The sequence below is a fragment of the Triticum aestivum genome, chromosome 5D (assembly GCF_018294505.1).
Source record: "Triticum aestivum cultivar Chinese Spring chromosome 5D, IWGSC CS RefSeq v2.1, whole genome shotgun sequence".
Lineage (NCBI taxonomy): Eukaryota > Viridiplantae > Streptophyta > Magnoliopsida > Poales > Poaceae > Triticum > Triticum aestivum.
Window position 1 is genome coordinate 564,442,496 of NC_057808.1, and position 14,500 is coordinate 564,456,995.

General features: G+C 42.3%; 1 protein-coding gene across 1 annotated transcript; it reads left to right on the forward strand.

Moving 5' to 3' along the window:
• The first annotated feature begins 2,454 nt into the window (after positions 1-2,454).
• On the forward strand, positions 2,455-5,422 carry LOC123123943 (RING-H2 finger protein ATL34). Its single transcript, XM_044544598.1, has 2 exons — positions 2,455-3,379; positions 4,051-5,422. The coding sequence occupies exon 2, from the start codon at positions 4,378-4,380 to the stop codon at positions 4,849-4,851; it is 474 nt and encodes a 157-aa protein (XP_044400533.1). The 5' UTR covers positions 2,455-3,379; positions 4,051-4,377; the 3' UTR covers positions 4,852-5,422.
• Positions 5,423-14,500: the final 9,078 nt, after the last annotated feature.

A 14,500-nucleotide genomic window follows, 5' to 3' on the forward strand; every position in this document is an offset into this window, starting at 1 on the left:
ATGCCATGACAAAAAGTCCTCCTGTACTCTTGAGCTGAGGGGGATATTCAGAATTATCTCCTTGTCCATGTCAAGAATGTATTCATCAAGCTTTGCTACATCCCATGAAGCGGTACTGTGATCAATAAGATCTGTAACTTTCTGTGGTGGGTTCAAAGACTTGTGACAAATAGGCCGCAACATGTGATACCTAGGAAGCCAATTATCAAGCCAAATATTGGTATATTCCCCGTTGCCAATACGATTTATAAGTCCCAACACTTGAGTGTGTCTCTTCCCTCCACTATGGACCGCCAAACCCGCGAGGGATTATTACCCAATTCCGCCTCAAATATAGTGTGTGTAGGGTAGTAGACGGCCTTGAGGATCCGGGCACTTAGCGAAGTAGGGTCCTGTAGAATACGCCACGCTTGACATGCAAACAAAGCAAGGTTAAAAGGCTCAATATCGTGAAAACCCATACCTCCCATAAATTTGGGTTGTGTCATGACTTCCCATGAAACCCAAGTTGTCTTCCTCTCACCCTTTTTAGATCCCCACCAAAATTTCCTTAAGAGTCCATTGATGTGTTGACACAGTCCTCGAGGGAGCTTGAAACAAGCCATAGAATATGTTGGAATTGCTTGAGCAACGGATTTAATCAATACTTCCTTACCATCTACGGGGAGTGCTTTCTCCATCCATCCTTGCACCTGTTTCCAGATCCTATCTTTCAAATATTTGAAGGAGCCCTCCTTGGCTCTTCCCACATCAGAGGGGAGATGAAGGAAATATGCCCTAGAGGCAATAATAAAGTTATTATTTATTTCCTTATATCATGATAAATGTTTATTATTCATGCTAGAATTGTATTAACCGGAAACATAATACATGTGTGAATACATAGACAAACAGAGTGTCACTAGTATGCCTCTACTTGACTAGCTCGTTAATCAAAGATGGTTATGTTTCCTAGCCATAGACATAAGTTGTCATTTGATTAACGAGATCACCTCATTAGGAGAATGACGTGATTGACTTGACCCATTCCGTTAGCTTAGCACCCGATCGTTTAGTATGTTGCTATTGCTTTCTTCATGACTTATACATGTTCCTCTGACTATGAGATTATGCAACTCCCGTTTACCGGAGGAACACTTTGTGTGCTACCAAACGTCACAACGTAAATGGGTGATTATAAAGGTGCTCTACAGGTGTCTCCAAAGGTACTTGTTGGGTTGGCGTATTTTGAGATTAGGATTTGTCACTCCGATTGTCGGAGAGGTATCTCTGGGCCCACTCGGTAATGCACATCACTATAAGCCTTGCAAGCATTGTGACTAATGAATTAGTTGCGGGATGATGTATTACGGAACGAGTAAAGAAACTTTCCAGTTACGAGATTGAACTAGGTATCGAGATACCGACGATCGAATCTCGGGCAAGTAACATACCAATGACAAAGGGAACAACGTATGTTGTTATGCGGTCTGACCGATAAAGATCTTCGTAGAATATGTGGGAGCCAATATGGGCATCCAGGTCCCGCTATTGGTTATTGACCGGAGAGGTGTCTCGGTCATGTCTACATAGTTCTCGAACCCGTAGGGTCCGCACGCTTAACGTTACGATGACAGTTTTATTGAGTTTTGATGTACCGAAGGAGTTCGGAGTCCCGGATGAGATCGGGGACATGACGAGGAGTCTCGAAATGGCCGAGACGTAAAGATCAATATATTGGACGACTATATTCGGACTTCGGAAAGGTTCCGAGTGATTCGGGTATTTTTCGGAGTACCGGAGAGTTACGGGAATACGTATTGGGCCTTATTGGGCCATACGGGAAAGAAGGAAAAGGGCCTCAAGGGTGGCCGCACCCCTCCCCTTGGTCTGGTCCGAATTGGACTAGGGAAAGGGGGCGCCCCCTTCCTTCCTTCTCTTTTTCCCTTCCTCTTTTCCTATTCCATATGGGAGGTGGAATCCTACTAGGACTAGGGAGTCCTAGTAGGACTCCACACTTGGTGCGCCCCCTCCTAGGGCCGGCCTCCTCCTCCCTTGCTCCTTTATATACGGGGGCAGGGGGCACCCCATAGACACAACAATTGATCCTTGAGATCTCTTAGCCGTGTGCGGTGCCCCCCTCCACCATATTACACCTCGATAATACCGTTGTGGTGCTTAGGCGAAGCCCTGCGTCGGTAGAACATCATCATCGTCACCACGCCGTCGTGCTGACGAAACTCTCCCTCAACACTCGGCTGGATCGGAGTTCGAGGGACGTCATCGAGCTGAACGTGTGTAGAACTCGGAGGTGCCGTACGTTCGGTAGTTGATCGGTCGGATCGTGAAGACGTACGGCTACATCAACCGCGTTGTGATAACGCTTCCGCTGTCGGTCTACGAGGGTACGTAGACAACACTCTTCCCTCTCGTTGCTATGCATCACCATGATCTTGCGTGTGCGTAGGAATTTTTTTGAAATTACTACGTTCCCCAACAGGAGACCCAAATACTTCTTCGACAACTTTTCATTCTGCACATCTAGAATTTGCTTCACATCTTGTCTCAACGAATCAGAACAACCCTTACTAAAAAAAGATAGAAAACTTATCTTTATTCACCCGCTGTCCGGAAGCATCACAATATTTTTTTCAGCAAAGAATCAACCCTTGTAGCCATGTCAGGGATAGCATTAAAGAAAAGTAGACTGTCGTCCGCAAAAAGGAGATGGTTCACTTTTGGAGCCTCATGAGCCACTTTGATGCCACACAATTTCTTCGCGGAAACAAAGTTCAACAATGCGAGCTTCGACCTCTTTTTCTTGTGCATTCGGCGCCGTCCTAATTGGTACTGCACGTAGTATCTCGAGCCGGCTGCGAAGCTGCCGTAGCTCCATACGGACCGAGCCAAAATTAAGTGGCTCGTCCCCAGCGCTGCAAACATCCTGCAACTGTAGATAGCTTTTCTGAAAATCATGTTTTTAGTGGTAATTAATCATGTTTGTTAGTTGTGCAAGTGTTGCCTCTTTATTCATCACAATTCCCGACAATATCCAAGTCCAGCTACAATCTGGCACAACCCGATTATATACGTACCGGGCCAGGCCCATCACAGACCAGGCACGCCAGGACGGGCCCATTTGGCCAGGTTTGGACTCGACCGGACCGAAGCGAACGAAGCGCGCGAGCCACACTCTGCGGCGGCCGCTGCCCTCTCGCTCATCTCACTCCCCGAGGTGGCGGCTGCCCCAGCGCCGCCTCCTCCCCGTCGACCACCTCCGGCCGGGCTGCCTCCCCGCTTCTCCACCGCCGAGCAAGGAGCAACCCCTGCTCCGCCCCGCTTCTCCAGCCCTGCTTGTTCGATTAGCAGCTGCACCGCCGCCTCCCCGTTCCCCAGAAAGGTAACGCTCCATCCCACCTTCACCCTCCCCAGCCCCTGCTGCACCATGTTCCGGCCAATTTTTCCCCAGAAATTTCTCGCAATATAACTGCAATTGGTCATTTGGTCTAGTGATCGTGATGGTTGCTTGCTTCGCTTGCTTGCGATTAGTCTAGTCTTAGTCTATGCAGCAGGTGCACGCTCGCAAGGTGTTTGCGATAATGCCTCTATGAAAGTTGGAATGTCAATTTGTTCAGCCAATGTAGAATTCTATGTTCCACAGCATATATAGGAGCCTATGGACCTTCAACTTTGTTCATTAAATTTAGAAGAAGAAAAAATGTATTATTCGTACACAAACAAAACATCTTTGGTTGAGGATGTTGGCATTGCGCGATTAAATTGAAAAGAAAATGCTCTCATCAGATTAGCGTATACGGTGTGCTTCAATTCATGCATCCAAGACGTCTTCTCTTCTGTACGGAGAAAGAGAAGCTGACTTGCATTCACGGCTGGTGACGATTCTTTCTGTTCCATAGTTTAAAAGGCAGCCTTTTTTTTTTTGCACTGGACAACCAAGTATTCTGTCAGGGTTAATTTTAATTTAGGATGCTGTTCTGCACTTTTGCTTATTATACGCTCCTCCTTTTGCCCATTTTATCTCCTTAGGCAATGTACTCTGTTTCTTCTCAGGTCCAGCTTGATTCGAGCTTCCTGGACAGCCACGAGGCATGCCTTGGCCGCCGTTGAGCAGAATGCCGCCGGTGGCTGCGGCGGCGACAGAGTGCCGTCTCAGCGGAGAAGGGAGTATCAAGCGAGACATCATCATCAACCCGAGCAAAGGTCGCAGGTGCCGCGTGCTACCTGCTGGCACGCCACACACTGCAAGCAGTGGGAGGGCCCAGGACACCCACCCTCCTGCACAATGATGCTCCAAGGAAATTCAACCAAGCCTTTGAGCTCTCCAATCCCGACGCCTTCTTCCAAAGCTACTCGGTCTGCCGTGACACCATCCATCAGATGCTCGCGCAGACGCCGCTCCTCCGCGACATCGACCTTGCTGCCGACAACTGGGACTGCTACCTTCCCCATGATCTGGCCAAGTTCATGGCGGACGGGTCCCGCCGTGACACCGACGAGCACGATGGCGTCACCCTCCGCTACAACATGGAAATGTCTTTGACCATCTGGGTGGAGGTCATCTACAGAGAGCCCAAGGCGCTGCTCCTGGCGTGCGACGAGCGTGCCACGGTGACTCGATGCCTATTCGCAGCAACGCCGACCGACTGCCCTATATGCATGGAGGATTTCGCCAGCGACGACAGTGACACCACCGTGAGGGTGAGGCTGCCGTGCTCCCACTGCTTCCACCGCGGCTGCATCTTGCCGTGGTTCTACAAGGTGGCCAAGTGCCCAAAGTGTCGCCATGACTTGGGCAAGTACCTTGTCGCCGCCACCGACACCCCAATGGGTAAGTTCCCTGGACGACTCTGATCGGTCGATCCGAAGCATGATGTTCCAAGGATCAAGGGTACTAACCGTGCTATCAGGCTATGCAATCCTATACATGCTTACGAATCCTGCAGCCGCGAGCAGATAGAGACTAGTTGATGATATAACATGTAGAGGATGACTTGTATATGCAGTGACTCTCTTCTTAGTATCATGTGGTCAAATGGATCATCTTTTGGTATCTACCGGTCAATTGGACCCTCGGCAAAATCCAACTGCTGGTGTTTCTTCTGGACAGCAAGTGTGTGCTGTAGTGGGTTTCATTCAGAGGGCAAATACGTAAACCTGGCATTGAATGGCTTAGCCAGGCTTCAGGTGCGCATTTTTTGCCTCGTGGTTTTGGTTTACAAGATCAGATAGTGCCTCTGCATGCTTTTGTGCTGTGAAATGATTATTTTGTTATCCTGTTAATCATCTTGCTGTAATTGCCAAATAGTATATGCAGTAGATTGTAAAATTTATCAAGCATATATCCTCTTCCATTTCATCATCTAATAAGTTCAGCACGGCAAGAGCCAGAAAGCAGTTAGAAGACAAACTAGCTAGTACATAAACTGCCTACTTCGGTACAAACCCCCTGCAATACGTATAAAGGGAATCGAACCCAAGACCACTTAAAACATTAAGTGCGTCCACAACCACTGCGACAGCATGCAGCTGGTGAATGATTTAAAGCTAGACACCTTAAGTAATGCACGGGCTGGGAATTTTATTAAAGATTTTAGCAACACTTTGTGAACTGGTCCTTTTTCCATAATATCTTTTTATTTGTTAATTTTCCTTTTCATGTTACATTTCTTCTTTCTTTTTCAAAAAATGGTCGCACTTTCAAAATGTTGTTCAAAAGTACAAAAGGTTCGTTATTTCCAAATTTTGTTCATAAATTAAAAAATAATTGCATTTCCGGAAAATTGTAAGGTAATTTCAAAAAATGTTTGTGTCTTTAAAAAATTGTTCAAAATGTCAAAATGTGAATAATTTTTCAAAAAGCACAAACAAACATTTTCTGAGGCACGGACAAAAAATTAAATTACATTTTTTCAGAAATGAGACTAAATAAATGATATCAAAAAAGTTTTCTAAATTTGTCCGAACTTTTTTTCAATTTGTGAACAATTATTTTGAAAATGAGAACATTTTTAAAATTCTGAACAAATTCCAATAGTCACCCGACAGGAGCGATGCCGTCGCTTAGTTGGGCAAGGCCTAAGATTTTTTTCTTTTCTTTTTTTTTTGGTTTTTCTCTTTTTTTCGTTAACTTATCTTTTCTCCTTTTTAAACTTTATTATTTGTTTGAAACCTGTCCAAAGAATTTAAATACCAAAATAACAGTTTTAAGTTACTATTTTAAATTATGATTTAAAATTCTTTTTTCATTTACATATTTATTAAATGCTTTAAAAAAGCATTTTTTGTTTTCAATTCTATCATTTTGTATTTATTAGTTATGTTAGAATCTTAAAATGACAGCTTTAAGTATCTATGTAAATTATGGTTTTAAATACATTTTCCCTTCAAAACTGGCATGGATGACTACTCGGACATGCTATGTTGAACATGGTGTTTTTTTGGACATTCTTGAAATGACCCCAACATTTGCTAGCAGCTGGAATGCCCATGGTAGGCATCCATGCCCCCAATACTTTTTCGATGGCCTTGTATGACCAATTCAAGGCACCAATCCAAGTTGCTTGGGTTTTCGACAAATTTTGTATTTTCTAAAGTTTTCTCGGTCAAAAAAGGTCGATAAATGGCTAGACGTGTCGCAACTTACATATGGTGTCAGAAATAGTTCAAACCTGCCATGGATGCCTACCATGGGCATGTCAACCTAGTGGCAAAAGTTGAGGTCATTTCAAGGATGTCCACGAAAACACCATGTTCAACGGAATGTGTTCAGGTTGGCCAGAAGGGTCCATTAGAGAGAACGTTGATTTTTGACATCCCTGAAATTTCAAACTCGCAAACCATGTACTTTTGAAAAATTATAAACTTTTTTAAACGCATACATTTTATAAATTTGTGAACAAGAAAATTCGAAAATTGGAACATTTTATGAAATTATAGAATTTTTTTTTTGAATTTTAAACAATATTTGAAAACAAGGACATTTTATGTTATGCCAAAAAAAATCAAAATTTTGAACAAGTTTCACAAAGGATAATAAAGTTCAAAAGTAGAACATGAGTTAACATAAAGAGAAGAAAAACGAAAAAATGCTTAGGCCCTAGAAAATAAGAAATGCTTTCAGAAAATGTTAGTATATTTGAAAAAATATTCCTAAATTTAAAAAATGTGTGTGTTTTCAAATAATGCTTGCCAATTTGAAAAAGTGTGTGCTTTTTAAATGTTCAGATTTTTTTCATGTTTTATAAAATGTTCACAAATTTGATAAATTATTTGTCTTTTTGAAAAAAAATCTGCAGTTTCAGAAAAATGTTTACAATTCTGAAAAAATGTTCTTAAAATTTGAAAAATATTCACGAAATCAAAGTATTTTTCGTTAAAAAGGTTCAGAAATTTGAAAAAAAAATTGCATTTCCAAAAGAAGTCCAAATTTTGAAAATGTTTCATATTTTGAAAATATTCCAATAGATGAAGAAACACGTTTTTTTAGCTATCAAAAACGCTTTAGCTAGAATGTCGGCCAGGTTGTACAATAACGATTTTTATATGCTACAATATGTATAATTAAAAAAAAACTATGACAGTACGTCCATTCTTGGTGATAAATAACTGCGCCACTTAAGTATCACCAGATTGTGATGGCTCTAGTGGCTATTAGCAATTTTACAACCCCTGGAGGTCCTGTGTTTGATGCCTAGTAAAGAACACTGTTTTTTTGGATTTTAAATCCGTGCTACTGTACATGGACAGATCTCGTCTGTTGATGTGTTCAGGGGGGGTTGTACCGAAGAAGAAGTGATATTGAAATGACAAACTAGCTAAATTATGTGTCGACTGTCTCAAACGAACTTGGTGTACAGAAATTTGATCTGGTTATGTTGAGAGACCGAAACCCCTTCTCCCGAGCATATTGCAGGTGTTTAGTCCATCCGAGATCAAAAGCCATGGAGAACACCTTTTTAGCTTCATCCGAAGCATTAGTTTCCAAATCAAAAGACATGGATCAGGCCACTTTTGTGTGGGCATGTTTCCTTCGTTCCAAAATATAATCGTGTATAACTTTTGTGTGGGTATGCTTCCTTCGTTTCAAAAGTTTTTTTTAGAAAAGTCGTTTCAAAAGTTTGACTTGCCCAAATTGCGCAACTTCATGTGAGGTTGACTAGATCATTCGATAATCACCTAGTTAGTAGTCAATATGTGAAAAATGCCAGGAATTGGCCTGCCAAACTTTTGCACCAAACCAGGCATTGCGCTGGAACATTCTCCCCTCAGAAATTCAAGGCTACAATGACTAATATCCCAAAGAAAAGCCACCCCTTCGTTTAGCTTGCTCAATAAGCGCAATCCGCGTCGCATTCGGACTCCAATTAAGCTGAAGACTTGCCTAACAAGACACACTAAAAAGGATGCTTCGATAATAACATGCTCAATTTTTTCTTTATGAACACGACAACACAAAGAACATACCCCAAAATGTTGCCCACACCGAAACACCTTCTCTTGAGCATGTCACGGGTATTTAGTCCATGCGAGCGCAAAAGCCATGGAGAACACCTTTAGCTTCATCCGAAGCTTCAGTTTCCAAATCAAAAGATAAGGACCAGGCCACTTTTGTGTGGGCATGCTTCCTTCCTTTCCAAAATATAATGTGTAAAGATTTTATTTTTCTGAATGTCAGGCCTCGTAAAGCTCGAGCAAGTTTGTCAAGAATCATTTAAGCATTAACACATCCAACTCTATATGCAAGAAAAGAAAAACTTCTAATCAAACGAGGCATTGATCTGAAACATTCTCCCCGGAACTTCAAGGCCACAATGGCTAATATCCCAAAGAAAAACTGTCCCAATAGAATGTTCATTCGGTTTGCTCAATAAGCGCAATCCGTGTCGCATTCAGACTGTAATAAAGATGAAGACTTGCCTAGCAAGACACACTAAAAAGGACGCTTGAATGATAACATGTTCATTTTTTTCTTTAGGAACACGACAACACAAATAACACACCCCAGACCTACGTCCACACCGAAATGCCTTATCCAAAGCATACGGCGGGTGTTTAATCCATCTGAGATCAAAAGCTATGGAAAACACCTTTAGCTTCATCTAAAGCTTCGGCTTCCAATTCAAAAGACATGGATTTGGACACTTTTCTATGGGCATGCTTCCTTCGTTTTCAAAATATAATGCGTATAGATTTTTTTTCGAACTTCAGACACCGTAAAGCTCAAGCAAGTTTGTCAAGAATCATATAAGCATTAACACATCCAACTATATGCATGCTTCCTCTACAAAGTGTTTCAGAAGGTACTCGAATGTTCTATAATATGATGGAAGCTTCCAAGAAGTCTGGAAGGTTCTGGAAATTTCTGAAGCATTTTGGTTGACTCCTACGGGGTAACCCCACGCTTTCTTGGGAAGCAAGGCAGCCTGGTGGGGCCAGGTCGGCCGAACCCCTCCTAGCTTGAAGGGCAAGACAAAGTGAGGTGGAGTCCTGGTAGGACTCCTCCCTGGTCGCCCCCTCCTCCATGGACACATATATACAGGGGACGAGGGAGCACACTAGAAAGCCCCCTGGCTGCCGTCCCCTCCCTAGTTGGCGACCGCTTCCCTCTACCCATCTACATTAGATCTAGTGTTCATCGTAAGGCTCCTGCAACTCCTTCTCGTAGTTCCCGCTGCTTCATTGTGTTGGTCGACAAGATATTGTGGTGTTGCTACTTCGATACATGTGAATACCTTGGAGGTGTCATAATCACCGACACTAGACCAGACGGATCATCACGGGATAAATTCTCCCGCCTGAGAGATACAACTTAGTTGTGGGAGTTGGAGGACTTCATCGACATCATCAATATCTCTGTTGCACTGACAATCATCAAGGGTATGATCTCGTTAACTGCACATCAATAATGATCTTGGCTGGTTCTTGCACGGTAAAGAAAATGCGTTTTGCAACACATTTCCCTACAAAATACACCAAAGTATCAAACCTCAATGGGTGTTTGCACTAGAAGTAATGTAGCCAGTAAGAGTTGGAGGTGCTCCGTACCTAAGAAGATGTAGGCAGCGGGCCACATTAAATCCTCTCCTTCGAGGCTGATCTAGATGGCCGAACGTTTTGAAAGTCGTACTTATTACGGGTGTGCTTTGGTTTGCTGCCAGAAATTGTTAAAGCAAAGACTTGCCAAACTGCCAGAAATTGTTAAAGCAAAGACTTGCCAAATTGCACAACTTTATGCAAGGCCGGCTAGATCATTTGATAGCCAATTAATTAGTAGTCAATATTTAAAAAATTGCCAAAAATTGGCTTGCAAAACTTTTGCACCAAACCAGACATTGCTCTAGAGCCTTCTCTAAGAAATTCGAGGCCACAATGATTAATATCCCAAAGAAAAGTCACATCTATGGAATGTGCTTTTACCTTGCTCAACAAGCACAATCCGCATCGCATTCGGACTCCAGTGAAGATGAAGACTTGCCTAGCAAGACACACTAAAAAGGGCGCTCGGAAAATAAAATGTTGAATTTCTTTAGAAACACAACAACACTGACACACCCCAAACCATTGCTCACACTGAATGCCTTCTCCCGAGCATGTTGCAGGTGTTTAGTCCATCTGATATCAAAAACCATGAAAAACACCTTTAACTTCATGGATCGGGCCACTTTTGTGTGGGCATGGTTCCTTCGTTCTCAAAATACATAGCGTCTACATTTTTTTTTCTTCCCAAACGTCATACCTGGTAAAGCTCGAGCAAATTTATCAAGAACCATATAAGCATTAATACATCCAACTTCAACATGAAAAAGAAAAATTAGTGGGAGCGAGGTAATACCTTTCAAAGAACAAGTGAGTTTTTTTTACGGATTCGGTAACAAACCAGTAAGTAGTCAATATTTGAAAAAATGCCAGACATTGACATGCCAAAGCTCTGCATCAAAGCAGGCATTGCTTCAAACATTCTCCCCAGGAATTTCCAAGCCACAATGACTAATATCCCAAAGAAAAACTGTCCCAATAGAAATTTTGTTCAGCTTGCTCAATAAGCAGAATCCGCGTCACATTCGGATTCCAATAAAGTTGAAGACTTGCCTAGTAGGACACACTAAAAAGGACGCTTAAATAATAGAATGCTCAATTTTTCTTTAGGAACACGACAACACAAAGAACACACCCGCATCGTATTCGGACTCCAATAAAGATGAAGACTTGCCTAGCAAGACACACTGAAAAGGACGATTGAATAATAGCATGCTCAATTTTTTCTTCATGAACACGACAACACAAAGAACATACCCCAAAATGTTGCCCACACCGAAACACCTTCTCTTGAGCATGTCACGGGTATTTAGTCCATGCGAGGCGCAAAAGCCATGGAGAACACATTTAGCTTAATCCGAAGCTTCAGTTTCCAAATCAAAAGATAAGGACCAGGCCACTTTTGTGTGGGCATGCTTCCTTCCTTTTCAAAATATAATGTGTATAGATTTATTTTTTCTGAATGTCAGGCCTCGTAAAGCTTGAGCAAGTTTGTCAATAATCATTTAAGCATTAACACATCCAACTCTATATGCAAGAAAAGAAAAACTTCTATATCAAACGAGGCATTGATCTGAAACATTCTCCCCGGAACTTCAAGGCCACAATGGCTAATATCACAAAGAAAAACTGTTCCAATAGAATGTTCATTCGGTTTTTGCTCAATAAGCGCAATCCATGTCGCATTCAGACTGTAATAAAGATGAAGACTTGCCTAGCAAGACACACTAAAAAGGACGCTCGAATGATAACATGTTCATTTTTTTCTTTAGGAACACGACAACACAAATAACACACCCCAAACCTACGTCCACACCGAAATGCCTTATCCAAAGCATACGACGTGTGTTTAATCCATCTGAGATCAAAAGCTATGGAAAACACCTTTAGCTTCATCCAAAGCTTCGGCTTCCAATTCAAAAGACATGGATCTGGACACTTTTCTGTGGGCATGCTTCCTTCGTTTCCAAAATATAATACGTATAGATTTTTTTTCGAACTTCAGACACCGTAAAGCTCGAGCAAGTTTGTCAAGAATCATATAAGAATTAACACATCCAACTCTATATGCATGCTTCCTCTACAAAGTGTTTCGGAAGGTACTCGAATGTTCTAAAATATGGTGGAAGCTTCCAAGAAGTCTGGAAGGTTCTGAAATTTTCTGAAGCATTTTGGTGGACTCCTACGGGGTAACCCCACGCTTTCTTGGGTGGCAAGGCAGCCTGGTGGGGCCAGGTCGGCCGAACCCCTCCTAGCTTGAAGGGCAAGACAAGTGAGGTGGAGTCCTGGTAGGACTCCTCCCTGGTCGCCCCCTCCTCCATGGACACATATATACAGGGGACGAGGGAGCACACCAGAAAGCCCCCTGACTGCCGCCCCCTCCCTAGTTGGCGATCGCTTCCCTCTACCCATCTACATTAAATCTAGTGTTCACCGTAAGGCTCCTGCAACTCCTTCTCGTAGTTCCCCGCTTCTTCATTGTGTTGGTCGACAAGATAGTGGTGTTTCTACTTCGATACATGTGAATACCTTGGAGGTGTCATTATAGCCGATGCTAGACCAGACGGATCATCACGAGGAGAAATTCTCCTGCCTGAGAGGTACAACCTAGTTGTGGGAGTTGGAGGACTTCATCAACATCATCAATATCTCCGTTGCACCGACAATCGTCAAGGGTATGATCTCGTTAACTGCACATCAATTATGATCTTGGCTGGTTCTTGCACGGTAAAGAAAATGCGTTTTGCGCAACACGTTTCCCTACAAAATACACCTAAGTATCAAATCTCAAAGGGTGTTTGCAATAGAAGTAATGTAGCCAGTAAGAGCTGGAGATGCTCCGTACCTAAGAAGATGTAGGCAGTAGGCCACATAAAATCCTCTCCTTCGAGGCTGATCTAGATGGCCTAATGTTTTGAAAGTCGTACTTATTACGGGTGTGCTTTGGTTTGCTGCCAGGAATTGTTAAAGCAAAGACTTGACAAACTGCCATAAATTGTTAAAGCAAAGACTTGCCAAATTGCACAACTTTATGCAAGGCCGGCTAAATCATTTGATAACCAATTAATTAGTAGCCAAATTTTAAAAATTGCCAGAAATTGGCTCGCAAAACTTTTCCACCAAACCAGACATTGCTCTAGAGCCTTCTCTAAGAAATTCGAGGCCACAATGATTAATATCCCAAAGAAAAGTCACATCTATGGAATGTGCTTTTACCTTGCTCAACAAGCACAATCCGCGTCGCATTCGGACTCGAGTGAAGATGAAGACTTGCCTAGCAAGACACACTAAAAGGGGTGCTCGGAAAATAAAATGCTCATTTTTTATTTAGAAACACTACAACACTGAGAACACACCCCAAACCATTGCTCACACCGAAATGCCTTCTCCCGAGCATGTTGCGGGTATTCAGTCCATCTGAGATCAAAAGCCATGAAAACCACCTTTAACTTCATGGATCGAGCCACTTTTGTGTGGGCATGGTTCCTTCGTACTCAAAATACATAGCGTCTACATTTTTTTCCTTCCCAAACGCCATACCTGGTAAAGCTCGAGCAAATTTACCAAGAACCATATAAGCATTAATACATCCAACTTCAACATGAAAAAGAAAAATTAGTGGGAACGAGGTAATACCTTTCAAAGAACAAGTGAGTGTTTTTTACGGATTCGGTAACAAACCAGAAAGTAGTCAATATTTGAAAAAAATGCCAGACATTGACATGCCAAACCTCTGCATCAAAGCAGGCATTGCTCTGAAAGATTCTCCCCGGAATTTCCAAGCCACAATGACTAATAGCCCAAAGAAAAACTGTCCCAATAGAATTTTTGTTCAGCTTGCTCAATAAGCAGAATCCGCGTCACATTCGGATTCCAATAAAGTTGAAGACTTGCCTAGCAAGACACACTAAAAAGGACGCTTGAATAATAGAATGCTCATTTTTTCTTTAGAAACACGACAACACAAAGAACACACTCCAAACCGGCACCCACACCAGAATGCCTTGTCCGAAGCATATCGCGGGTGTTAGTCTATCCGAGCGCAAAAGCCATGAAGAACGCCTTTAGCTTCATTCAAGGCTTCGGTTTCCAAATCCAAAGACATGGATCAGGCCACTTTATTCGGGTATGGTTCCTTCGTGTTCAAAATATATAGTGTCTACAGTTTTTTTTCTTCCCAAACGTCATACCGGTAAAGCACGAGCAAATATAAGCGTTAATACATCCAACTTCAACATGAAAAAAAAAATAGGGGGAGTGAGGTATGCCTTTCAAAGAACAAGTGAGTCTTTTTACGGGTTTATCTGCTACTTCATTCGTTCCTAAATATAAGTTTTTTAGATATTTGAATATGGACTACATACAGATGAATATAAATGTATTCTACAATATAGATCTTTTTTTAAATTTTTTTAATAACGGACTATATATAAAATAAAATGAGTGAACCTACGCTCTAAAATAT